Source organism: Protopterus annectens, chromosome 12.part0, assembly GCF_019279795.1.
Source record: "Protopterus annectens isolate FY-2018-M chromosome 12.part0, PAN1.0, whole genome shotgun sequence".
Lineage (NCBI taxonomy): Eukaryota > Metazoa > Chordata > Ceratodontiformes > Protopteridae > Protopterus > Protopterus annectens.
Genome location: NC_056746.1, coordinates 173,108,215 through 173,121,243, shown reverse-complemented (window position 1 = coordinate 173,121,243; position 13,029 = coordinate 173,108,215). Strand labels below are relative to the sequence as shown.

Genomic DNA, 13,029 nt, shown 5'->3' with positions numbered 1-13,029 from the left:
CAGTTGAAAAAGAAATACGATCAGTAAAACAGAGATCAAATGTAGTAATCAAAAACTTCTGGTTTAGTGTCATTCAGTTGTTGGAGAAAACTGAACAAGGCGACATTGGGATATCGTAGAAACTATTACCTACTTTGAATTAATAAGTAAATTGATCTTTATTAACTCTCAGAAAAATATTTACAAGCATTTTGTGTACTTCTGTTTGTTTTTCTTTTTAATGTTCATGTTATCTAATAAACAATATAACAGCTTATATTCGTGTTTATTTTATAAACAAAAATAAGAGTTACAGACCTAGGTAGTTGGGTTGAAAACTGTCTCTCTTTTGACCATCGTGTAACAATGGTTGTCAGGAAATCCTTTTATTAAATCCAACTAATTGCAAAAGAAATGTCATCAAGGTCTAAAGAGGAAATTGGTTTCTTATTCTCAGTACTGATCAGGCCAATTAGAGTACAATACTCCCTAGGTGGGTGTTGGCATAATTGTTAAGGTGTTTACCTCACTGGCACAGGGTACAGGCTTTGAGTCTCAACTTTGAACACTATTAGGTTATTGGCTAGGTGAGTAATAGTCTGTAGACTGATTGCCTAGTATTTACCTATGAATGTATGTCACTAAACATATCAAACAATTAGAAAGACCCCGAAGGTTCTTAACCAAAAACATCAAAGGCCTAAAATCCCTGAACTACCAAGAGAGGTTGGAAGCTCTATCCCCTTATTCAGTGTCTTTTATACTTTTGAGAAAAGATCTCTGTCTCACTTTCCTTGCCATTAGAGGCCAAATTGTCCTGCATCTTCTATTTCACCAGAAGTTCAAATGTCCCCACCAACACTAGAACCAGAGACCTAAATGTTTACCAACAGATAAAACATGATGGAAGGACAGGTTTATAACCCAGACAACCCAAACATCTAGAATAAACAACTTCTGCATGTTAAGCAGTGTGACTTACTGTCTTCCTTTAAATATAAACTAGGTGACTGGATGGGTATCCTGAATTTCACTCTATGATTGATAAGATTGACCCTCCTGGAGAAAAAAATGGTGCTGCCTGAGGGAGTATGCTGACAAAGCAGGAATGGTCATGAGATTCTGTGGCCCTGGAATAGCTATGAATCTATTTTGATACTTTAATATGTATGTACAACCAGTAATCAGGTTAAGAAAAAAAAATGGCATAGTAATGCATGAATGGTCTGACACTTGAAAACATGCTTTATTAACTTCATATACTGTACCATACATGTGTATAATATAATTGTACATTTACCATTGCAAAGTTTATATATCAGTTAGTTTGTATTTATTTTAAGAAATGCTATATGTTGCTTTGATATTATGTCAAATGTATTTTTTGTTTTATTTTCCATGCCTCTCAACTACTATGATTTACAGGCAGATTTAAATTTTATCATCAGATCTTGCCTTGTTCTTCCTAGAGTTGGTGACATTCTTCACAAAGTCAAACTTTTTAAGGTTTCATACATTATTAAACACTAGAAGAAATTTATGCTGCACTGCAGTGTCAGCATTCCATCTATCTGGTGTGGGAATAGAGCCCACAGCCTTCTGAACCAAAGTCAAGTGTATTGCCTATTACACAACTGAAAGAGTTTTTAACCATCTGCTATGAATTTTAATGGTCAGAGGTTGACAGGAATTTTCTTTTCTGTCTTGGTAAATATTATAACTAGCTATTTTAATCTGATTCATATTTTCAGTTTGTACTTTCACTTTCCTCCCTGGGCCTCCACTGAAAAGGGGCTTTCAACCAAGTGAGACTTTCCTAATAAACAAATGAAATTAAATAAATAAATTAATGAATTTTTCTATCCATAATGGCAGGTATCCAACACCTGGCTATCTCCATCCTGTAGCCAGTGTTGTGTCATTTTGTGAAGCATGCTGCAGACTACAAATATTATACAAACCATTGCTGTCATATGGTACAATGCCCCAAATTCTGTCCTAACACCTTAATCCAGTTAACAGTCTAGACATCCTTTTATTGTACTCCTAGCTTGCTTTTTTGCCCAGTAGTACTGGTCATGTGCTGCTTTAATGGGTGTCTGGGCAGGCTTCAGCAGCTGTGTCTGCAGTAGATAAGTTGTGCCCCGCACTGGGAGTGTGTGTTCCTATGTTTTCCTCTTGGAATGTTTTCTACAACAATTATGCATGGTATTCCTGGTTGCTAATGCGACAGCAGGTTAAGTGCCTATATTATGATTTTAGGTTTACTGTCATGTGACATCTGCATCTTTCTTGAGTGACCTAATTACTTTTATAGGCCGTTGTCCATGGTCTGTATAGCATTCATATGCTGATATATGTAAAATATGTAAAATATGTATGTTCTCAAGCAGTCCTGCAGTTGTGTGCAGTGCAGTCATGACCTTCATTAGGCCAGCAGATGCTTCACGTGGTTATGATGTCTACAGCATGTAGTGTCATGCTGTCCATGCTTAAAATATGCGGATGGATCCCCTTGCTGGCTGCTGAAATGTTTCTATTCCAAGTATGCATACTGCTGTCAGTACATTATAGCAAAGTGGCCCGCTCTTCTGGTCTCCATAACTCTCCATAGTGATTCTGAACATGTCAAATAATTTCTGTATCATCCTCAGATTGACACGCACCATCTTTGGATTACACGGTGTGCTCTTTCCTCCATTCCTTAATGGTTTTATACATACAGGAAACAGAAAAAAAATTTAACAATTTAGTAGGGATTTGGATCTCATAAGATTTTTTAATGTTTTTTGTGGTCTCAGGATGATTTAACAGTAGAACAGTATAAGCCTGTTCAAGGTGAAACTTTTCCATAAAAGGAATGGCAGGAATGGCAGAAAAATTATTTGCAGACTGTGCAGCACAAAAGTTGTGCTGCTGCTTTTTTTTTTTTTTTTTTTTTTTGCAGAAGTATAATCTGAAGTAACTTAGGAGAAGGCACAGGGGGAGTCGGTTGCTAAGGTTGCTTCCCCTACATTTTGTTGAGCTTAAATTCTCTGAAGCTTCAGCACATTGAACACTTCAGGTGAAACTTCACCTCAATGAAGCAAGCAAGCAAGAAAAAAAAAAAATTAGTGGCACAAGCTCCCTGCATGTACTTCATCCTTCTTACATATATGCAGTCTAAATTCATAGTTACACAACTGCAGGAAAAAACCTAGAGAAATTACTATTGGTATGTGAATCCGCAAGGGAAATGTCATCACAAATACTCAGTCTAGGGATCTGAACCTGTTTTGCAACATCAACAGAATGGTTTGGAGGGACAGGTATATCTCACAGAGGATACCACTGATCTGGAGCAGACACCCCATCCACATAAAACAATCTATAGATGAAAAAGAAAAAAAGTACCGTGGGACTTCCCCCTGTACTACTAATGGAGAGAAGCAGCTCCTAAATGCTTTATTCTATACACGTATCCCCTCAAATTATCTACTATATCATCCTAGTTATTGTCATTAGGGGTAATATATTAAAAAGGGAACAGGCTAGGCTTAAAATGGTCTGCAAGGATAGCTAGCCTACTACTTGTCTATAAACCTATGAGGACTGCACCAGCATTGATTTCCTGTTGTGAACAGTGATTCAAGAGTTTAATACTGGGGAACTGAAGTGGGTGAATTGAAACCTTATCTACTTAACACTCAACCTAAGAGTAGGGAAGCCATTAAAGGAGTATGGTGTGGGTTACTGTCATTATTGGAATGATGTTTTCATTATTTATTGTCTGTATTACTGTTTTAGGTTGAAAACAAAAAAAAATTTTTTTTTTGAGATGAGGAGCCATTTTCATATTTAACTAGCGTTTGTCTAAAGGGTATATTTACATAGGTAATGTTTTCTTGTTATATCTGTGTACTTAGCAGTCTGACATTACCTTGATGGCAGTATTGTTTGATTATTGCTTACGATGTAATAATTTCTATAGTTTTCTAAATGCATTGTCACGTCTAGTTGTAACATTTTTCATTGGGCATCATGTTGGAGCCATACCTCCTGAGAAGAATCTGCCCAAAGAAACAAGATAGTGTTACTTGCTGATGGCTGTTTCTTACGACTTTTAGCTACTGTATTACCTTTCATCGAAGAAAATGTGGTGTAACTAATTCAGAGGGGCTGACTGATCATTTTGTCTTCAGTTGATTTACACTTGTCCAGTGCAATTTTCCTCCAAAGTATCAACTATCACCAGGTGTGTTTCTTAATACAACCTTGCGAAACAATATGATGTTTTCATAATGACCTTAAGTATAGGGCTGCTTTATCAGGTATATGCATTTATTTTCCTATTAAATGTTTAATAACACTTCAGTGTGATTCTTTCTATTTATTTAATTTCACCATTTTATTAAAAATACCCAGATGTGAAAACTACTTTTATCTTCCACTTGCCTGCAGCCTATTTATTATTTAAACCAATACAGTTAAATTCATATGTGGTAGAAGAGCCGAAAGACACAACAACAACAAGAAGAGAAGAGCTTTGTTTTATTTTAGTTTTTACAGAAGTAATTCATGAAATAGTTTAATAAAATTAAAACTGAATCAGTTAACTTATTTATGAGGAGTGTTTTGTTTGCTCTCTCATGACATTTGGCAGATGAAGATTTGATCCGTCAGATTCTTGCAGACAGAGGAAGTGACATCTCGTTGCAGGCCAAGCGACATCTATCATCCAGAGTTGAAACTGACTTTGTATCTAGTTTGTAAGTAAAGGATTTATTATAAGATTTTTATATGTTTTATTTTACCACTCTGCAGTAATGGCATATGTGAATCTGAATGGAAAGAAAAGCAATATCCACCAATCCTGTTTTAAAGCAGGCTGTTAGAATTGCTTAAAAAGTTACTAAACTGTCTAATGATAAAACACAGTGGATTAAGGCTTTGAGATGATTTTGTAATCCTTGGCTTGGTTTCCTAACTGTCCACTTGCATGCAGTGTGGCTATGACAATGACAGATCTAACTCCTTCCTAGTTAGAGATGACTGTTTGATAAAGAGTTTGACAATATCTCTTACAAATATTTACATAATTGTATTCATTTGAAGTGCACCTATGTGCTGTTTTTCTTCAGCAAAGTTTACTAAAACAGACTATGAACTGAATATTACAGGTTAATCAACCATCCAAAAAAAAAAAAAAACCAAAGCTATATAAATATTAGACATAGTGGCACAAAGTTCAACTTATAGTGCAGCATTATACAGTATGACTAGCAAGCACTGAGATAAACATAATGATATGAGCACAGTAAGAGTCTAGTCAAGGTTAAAGTTTGCAAGAAGGTTGTAAAACAATTATGTTTCCTGTTATGATTTCATGTCTGTCCTGGAGAGACTAATCTACCTCCTATGTTTTTTTGGCTTCATCGGTGGTCAACAAGGTGGTGGACTTTGCCAAGCAGTGATAAAGGCTTTCCAGTACTGTAAAACTTTGGTGCTGTTGGTGGCTTAAAACAGTTTGATTTGAATGTGCACCCACTTTAAAAGGTGCTTGCATGACTGATCCTGGTTGTAGTCAGGATGTAGTCATAAATACAAGCTTACAAAGGCAAGATATGTTATTCAGCCATTTCATGTTTGGCACTGGAAGACGAGACCAGGTTTTGCCCCTCCAAGTCTAGGATACAGAGCAGTACCTGACTGACGCTCCTCAGAATCCTGAAGAGAGCTAACCAATTGGCAGCTACTTCTAGGCAAGCTCAACATGTGTAGAACAGCTCTACCTTTCTGGTTATCTGATTTCAGACTGGTAGTCTCAATTTAGTGTGCAAAACTGCATATTAGGAACCTTTAGTATATTTCTTGAGGAATTTGATAGGTAAAGATGTTTGTCCTTCTCGCCCATGTATATTTAAATAAGTAAGTTTCTCCCACTTAGTTCATTTTGGTTGGATATGCATATTAAAACTGTGTAGATACTTGTTTCTATTTCTGTGCTTTCCTTAAGTTTGTGTAGGCAGTGGGTAATTACTTCTGTGCTCTCATTAACCAAATGTTGGTAGTGTGTAACTATTGCTATGTTCTCATTAACCAAGTACAGGCAGCACGTAACTTATTTCTATACTCTCATTAACCAAGTGTAGGTATAGGGTAACTGTTTCTGTAGTCTTGTTAACTGTGTAAATGCACTGTATAACTATTTCTGCTCTCATTAACCAGGTGTAGACATCTAGTAACTATTTGTATGCCCTCCTTAAATGTGTGTAGGTACTGGGTAACTATTTGTATGCTCTCCTTAGATGGGTGTAGGCAGTGAGTAAATATTTTATGCTCTCATTTAATAGATGTAGGTACTGGATGAGCATTTCAATGTTCTCATTAACTATGTGCAGGTACTGGGTAACTGTTTCTGTGCTCTTATTAAATGTGCATAGGCACCAGGTAACTATCACTAAAGCCTTAAGGTCTCTAAGAGTGCCTGTGTTCTTTTAAGCTTGGCTGAAAAAGTACTACTTGCAGGAGTCCAGATATATTGTAAATCTTGTTGTACTCATCTTGCTATGGTTGCTGTTAGTGGAAAGATGTTCATCGTGTTACACTGCTGCAGTCATTATACTTGGGTTATCCTGCCGTCAGGCGGTTCCCCAGTCGGCCTGAGTTCCAAAGTCTTGGCCCGGCGACGGTTGCTGTCGCCTCCTCCCTGACATCAGTGTGACAGGGGTATATAAGATGCAGCTGACACCATTTTCTTCAGTCTTTCTTGGCGCGTGGTGTCCGAAGCAAAAGCAGTTCGCAAGTGCCTGTCGGCCGTCTCCTAAGATTTTCATTCCGAATCTAGAACTGAAGTCTTCTACAAAGCTAAGTACCCCGTTGGGGAAACTTTTTCTTGTCTCAGACCGATGTCAGTAAAAGTTAATAACTGTATTTCTTGTGGGAAACAAATACCTCATAAGGATTTCCATTCCTATTGTATCCCATGCCTAGGCCTAGACCACGACATCACTGGTTGTCGGTTTTGTGCTAGGTTTAACAAACGCACTATTAAACGTCGGTTTGATTTTGCCCGAAATTATTTTGGTAGAAAATTCAATTATACCATGCCGTCGGAACTTCCGACGACCGGAATACACAAAAAGTGCAAAGGATAGGCATCCGAGGCCCAAAACCGATGACGAAGCCTCTTCTAGGCCAGTCGCCGGTTTTCAGTGAGGCACCTTCGCAGCTCCTGATGACCGCTTCTGTAGAACCACGGCTGCCTCTGACTCCCACGTGGAGATGGCTGGGCCTTCGGATGCACAAGTTATTCAGCCTACCGAGACTAACTTTTCAGAGGGATCCGGAGTAGCTGAGCAACCCACAGCTTCAGAGGGTGTCTTCAGACCTACTCAGTTAAGCATTAAACCCTCAGCTGAGTCTAAGCCTCCTTTAAAATCAAAGAAACAAATACAGCATTCTCCAGGCAGGCTTCCATGCCTAAGAAACAAATGCTCAAAATGGCCAAAGACCTAATCACTCTGATCAGGGGGTCCCATCCCCCTCTTGATAAAAGGCCTAGACAGGATGCAGACTATGACTCATCCGACCAGGTGTCCATCTCTTCTGATTCATCCTCAGATCTAGGATACTCTTGACCCCCCTTATGAGGATTCTTATGCTGAGGAATCAATTCCATCAGCCTCACAGCCTGAGGACTACTACTTTGGGGAAACCCTACATACCATGAGGGAGCATTTCCACTGGGAAAGCCAGGATTACTCAGAATCCAAGAAAAGGCTCAGAGACTTCCTTTTATTACCTCAACACAGACCCCTTGCTATTCCGCCAGTGTTAGATATTGTGGATGATGTGTATACTGAATCCAGCTTAAATGCTGATTCCTTACCTCCAGCCCCTGTTAAACCTGACAGATACTACAGAGTCCCTGACTCACATAAATTTCTGTATAAAAGCCCTGTAGCTGACCCTGAGACTATTTCTCAGGGACCCAAAGGAGTTAAGGCTTCATCGGCCAAGAATCCAGTTCCCTCTGACAGAGATTTCAGAGCATTAGACAGATGGGGAAATAAAGTATATACGTCTGCAACTTTAGCAATGAGAGCCTTAAATTGCCAGCTTCACATGCTAAAATATCAGCAATTTTTGCTGTCTCAGTTAAAACAAAAAATGCTTCCAGAATCAGATCCTCCTAATTTTAAAGAAATGCAGGATTTATTGCATGCAGCTGAACAAGTGGGAAAGCATACTTTGCAATGTGGTTTTGATTCTCTAGAAGCCTCCTGCAGAGCAGCAGTTACAAGCTCTGTCATTAGAAGACATGCTTGGTTAAAAGAACATACGTTACCAGATCATGTTAAAGCAAAATTATTGAATGCACCTTTGCAGCAGGATGTGTTATTTGGAGTTAAGGCAGAAGAGGTATTAAAGAAAATGGAGGATAAGGCAAAATCTATGCAAACGGTGAAGTATTTCTTACAGGTTCAGCCTCCTAGATTTAGCAGAAACTGGCCTACTAAGAATTGGTCCTTTCCAATTACAGACAGACCTCAAAGGGGGAAGATACAGACGTCCAAGAGGTAGAGGTCAAACACAAGGTCCTTACAGGCCTCGACAGTGGGTTGCATCAAGCCAGAAAGAAGGGGAAGACAGGCCCCAACCATATAAAAAGCAGCTCCAATGACTTCCCACTACAGCTGCCAAACAAATCCCTCTTGGCAACCCCCTTGGGAGGAAAACTGGCACTCTTCTACCACAATTGTCAAATGATCACCAAAGACAAATGGGTTCTCAACATTGTATTTCAAGGTTACAGGTTCCACTTTCACACTCTGCCAAGGTTAAAAGGAATGCCAAATCTGCCACCAAATCAATGGGCAGAGGCTGATAAACAAATTACAGCACTCATGGATATGAGAGCTATTCAAAAGATACCATCACAGGAGCAAGGACAAGGATTTTACTCAAGACTCTTTCTGGTACCCAGAAAGGACAAAGCCTGGAGGCCCATTCTGGATCTTTCATCTCTAAACACTTACCTGGATGTTCCAAAATTCAAAATGTTGACACTACAGCAGCTTCTTCCCATGCTGGGCAAGAAAGCTTGGCTCGTGACTTTGGACCTCAAGGAGGCATACCTGCATGTCCCTGTCAGACAAAACTGCAGAAGATACCTCAGATTCATAGCTGGTTCAAAGCACTACCAATTCTCTGCACTGCCCTTTGACTTATCTACTGCGCCCAGGGTCTTCACAAAGTGCCTGGCACCAGTAATTGCATTTTGCAGACAGAAAGGAATTCAAATTTATCCGTACCTGGACGACTGCCTGATTCAAGCAGAGAGCAAGGACATTCTTCTAAAGCATCTGGCGTTTGTAAAAAAGTTATTAAGTTGCCTGGGGTACACAGTAAACGAAAAGAAATCAAAACTAGTGCCCTCACAAGAGATTATATTCCTGGGTGCCAGCTTGAACACAACGGCCCAGATGGCTTATCTCACGCCAGACAAGCAAGGACAACTGACTCAATACTTTCAATTGATGGCAACAAAGACCCAACTCCCTGCAAGAAAAATTCTGCAGGCCTTGGGTTACATGGCATCCTGCATACTACTAATTCCATATGCCAGACTGCATATGAGGAAACTACAATGGTATCTAAAGAATGTATGGTCTCAACACTGTCAAAGTTTGGAAACAGTTATACCACTAATCCCTTGCCTTCAACAGGAGTTTCAATGGTGGGCTCAAGCTTGTCACCTCAACAAGGGACAGCCTTTTACACAGCCCACAGCCAGGCAAACACTGACAACAGATGCATCGAATTATGCCTGGGGAGCACAGATGGCAGGAAAATGTATTCAGGGCACGTGGCCCGCAGAACAAAGGCATCTTCACATCAATCAAAAAGAGATGCTAGCTGTACAAAATGCCCTTATAGCTTTCAAGGACCTGCTGCATCCAGGACAGTTACTACTAAAGACAAGCAACACCACAGTTATGTGGTACATAAACAAGCAAGGGGGCACTTACTCCTACCCCCTATGCAGACAAGCCATGACCTTGTGGAACACAGCTATAAACCTTCAAGTTCATCTGCAAGCACAATTCCTGCCAGGAGAGAAAAACACACTGGCAGACGACTTAAGCAGAAACATCATGGATCCCCACAAATGGGAATTGAATCCACAAATATTCAGAATGATAACACAGAAATGGTGGCACCCGGACATAGATCTGTTTGCATCCCCAATAAACTGCCAGCTACAAAAATTCTGCACAAAGAGTTACCATCCACAAGCATGGAAAGTGGATGCCCTCTCATTCAGCTAGGAGAACCTACAAGTATACGCTTTCCCACCACTACCTCTCCTGCCAAAGGTACTCATAAAAGCCAGGCAAGAAGAGCCAAAGATGATCCTGATTGCACCAGACTGGCCACGCCAGCACTGGTACCCAATCTTAATGAGCTTATCACAAGAACCACCCTGGATTTTGCCTCATATCCCACATCTGCTGACTCAGCACAACAATCAAATACTACACAGCCAGCTAAAGACCTTAAACCTAGCTGCATGGAAGATTCCTTAGTCAAGCAAGCAATGCCTCTCTCCAAAGCTGTTATGGATGTCATTCTGGAGGCCAGAAGGCCTAGTATCAGGAAAGCCTATTCAGATAAATGGAAGAGATTCTGTGCCTGGAACCAAGCTCACAGCTTTGACCCTCTTGTCCCAAACATTCCTCAGATACTACAATACTTAACTGAGATGCTGGACAAAGGCCTCTCCTTCTCATCCATCAAGAGCCACGCCTCTGCCATCTCTGCTCATTACAACACGGATCCACCAATTTTCTCTAATCCTCTGTTAAAACAGTACCTCAGAGGGGCTAAAAACATAAGACCGCCCCATAGAGCACTTACTCCAACTTGGGACCTCAACTTTGTTTTGGAAAAACTAACTTTACCTCCTTTTGAGCCAGCTAACACAGCAGAATTAAAATATATCTCTTGGAAAACTGCTCTGCTCCTGGCAATAACATCAGCACAAAGAGTTTCAGAATTACATGCACTAATGACAGTGGAACCTTTCCTCATTTTCCACCAGGACAGGGTGTCTTTAAGAACTAATAATACATTTATGCCAAAGGTGGTATCCAGTGTGGCTCTAAACCAAACTATTCACCTGCCAACTTTTTATCCTAAACCACAGAATAAAGGGGAGAGACTACTGCACTCTTTGGACATTCACAGGCAGTTACGCTTCTACTTGGACCAAACCAAAGCTTTCAGAAAATCTGAGCAATTATTGGTAGCATATGCTGCAGGAGCACAGGGAAAAGCCATTTCAAAACAGACTATTTCAAAATGGATAGGACATTGTATACATTTCTGCTACACATACCATGGAAAACCTGTACCTAGCAGCATTAGATCTCACTCCACCAGGGCAATAGCCACTTCAACTGCCTACCTCAGGGGAGTACCTACCAAGGATATTTTGGAAGCAGCCACTTGGAGTTCTGTACATACTTTCACCAAGCATTACCATCTGCCTCTATACTCTAAATTCAGAGCTGGCTTCGCCACTGCAGTGCTGCAGGGCCTTGTAGCCACCTCTAATGCCTTATAGAACCAGCCACCCTACCTCAGCTTTAGGATTCTACCCAAGTGTAATGACTGCAGCAGTGTAACACGATGAACATAGTTCAGTTTTGTACCTACCATAAATGTAGATGTTCGAGCGTATACACTGCTGCAGTCCAGGTTACCCTCCCTCCTTCCCCTCTTACTGGCTGGTACGTACCTATGTCTTCTACCCTTACTACATATGGGGAGTATTTGCTGGTAACTGTAAGTTGTTTTTTGCTTTTCTTATGTATGTTGTATTAGCAATTGGAATTGCCTACCTATTTAGAAGCACCTGACATCTCGGGCAAGAAAAACTGAAGAAAATGGCGTTGGCTGCAAAGTATATACCCCTGTCGCACTGACGTCAGGGAGGAGGTGACAGCAACTGACGCCGGACCAAGACTTTGGAACTCAGGCCGACTGGGGAACCGCCTGACGGCAGGATAACCCAAATGTAATGACTGCAGCAGTGTATACACTCGAACATCTACATTTATGCTAGGTATAAAACTGTACTTTTCTTATCAGGTCTTGTTTGGAAATTTCATTCTCAGCTTGCAAGCCTTTAAAAGACTTCACAACTGGAGCATGACTCACTTGAATATGATTAAAGAAGTTGCTGCCTTTGTTTATCCATGAAGCCCAGTAAGTAGGTTTGTTATATAAAGTAAGCTAAGATTTTTCCATTCCTACAGAAGATTTATGAACTGAGGATAACGTGTTCAAGTTTTGATGATGCCAGATGAGTAGATTCTAGAACGTAATAGTAGCTGGACATAGCTGAGTAAAGGAGAAAATGTTTTTGCCAAGTGAGAGCGAATGGGGAATGAAGCTGTTTGCTAGATGATTCTGCAGTTTTAAAGTGGTTGGAAAATGCATGAAACAAAGTGCACATATGTCCAAACTGGAAACTTGTAGGCCCCCTTGGTTTGGGTTGGCCCACAGATTAACAGTGAGAGGGTTTACTCCTACCAGTCTTACCCAGTTAAATACAAGCAAATAAACAAACGTAAATACATACCTATCAGAGGTTGCATTGACATTACCTTGAATTTGTATAGCTATGGCCAGAATTTGAAGCTGGTCTTGTACTCTTTTTCTCATGGTCTTCTTCTCTTCTGTTTGTATATATGATCATTATTCATGTTGCTATGCTGTTAATTCTAACTTGTATTCCACAACTGCCTATGTGTGAGTAAAAGTAATGCAAGTACTGTAACTATAAAAAATAACCTAAGCAGAATATTTTGAATTCATTACTGTATCTGAAAACCAGTCCTGCAGGAGGACATATTAGCTGCTCTTAACTTAGGCATTCCTGATGACAACTCCAAAGGACAAGCCCAATTATGAAGTGTGATCATTATATTTGAGATTATATATTAAGGTTTCATTTTCTTGCCAGAGTAATCTTTTTCTAAATACATGTCTAGGCATACT

General features: G+C 40.0%; 1 protein-coding gene across 1 annotated transcript in view; it reads left to right on the top strand.

Annotated features, from left to right (window-relative positions):
* PKD1 (polycystin 1, transient receptor potential channel interacting) overlaps window positions 1-13,029 on the top strand; it is a 2,476,043-nt gene that overhangs the window by 1,720,673 nt on the left and 742,341 nt on the right. Inside the window, exon 35 of the mRNA XM_044088902.1 lies at window positions 4,622-4,727. Coding sequence (XP_043944837.1) covers window positions 4,622-4,727 — 106 coding nt within the window. The remainder of the gene's footprint in view (window positions 1-4,621; window positions 4,728-13,029) is intronic.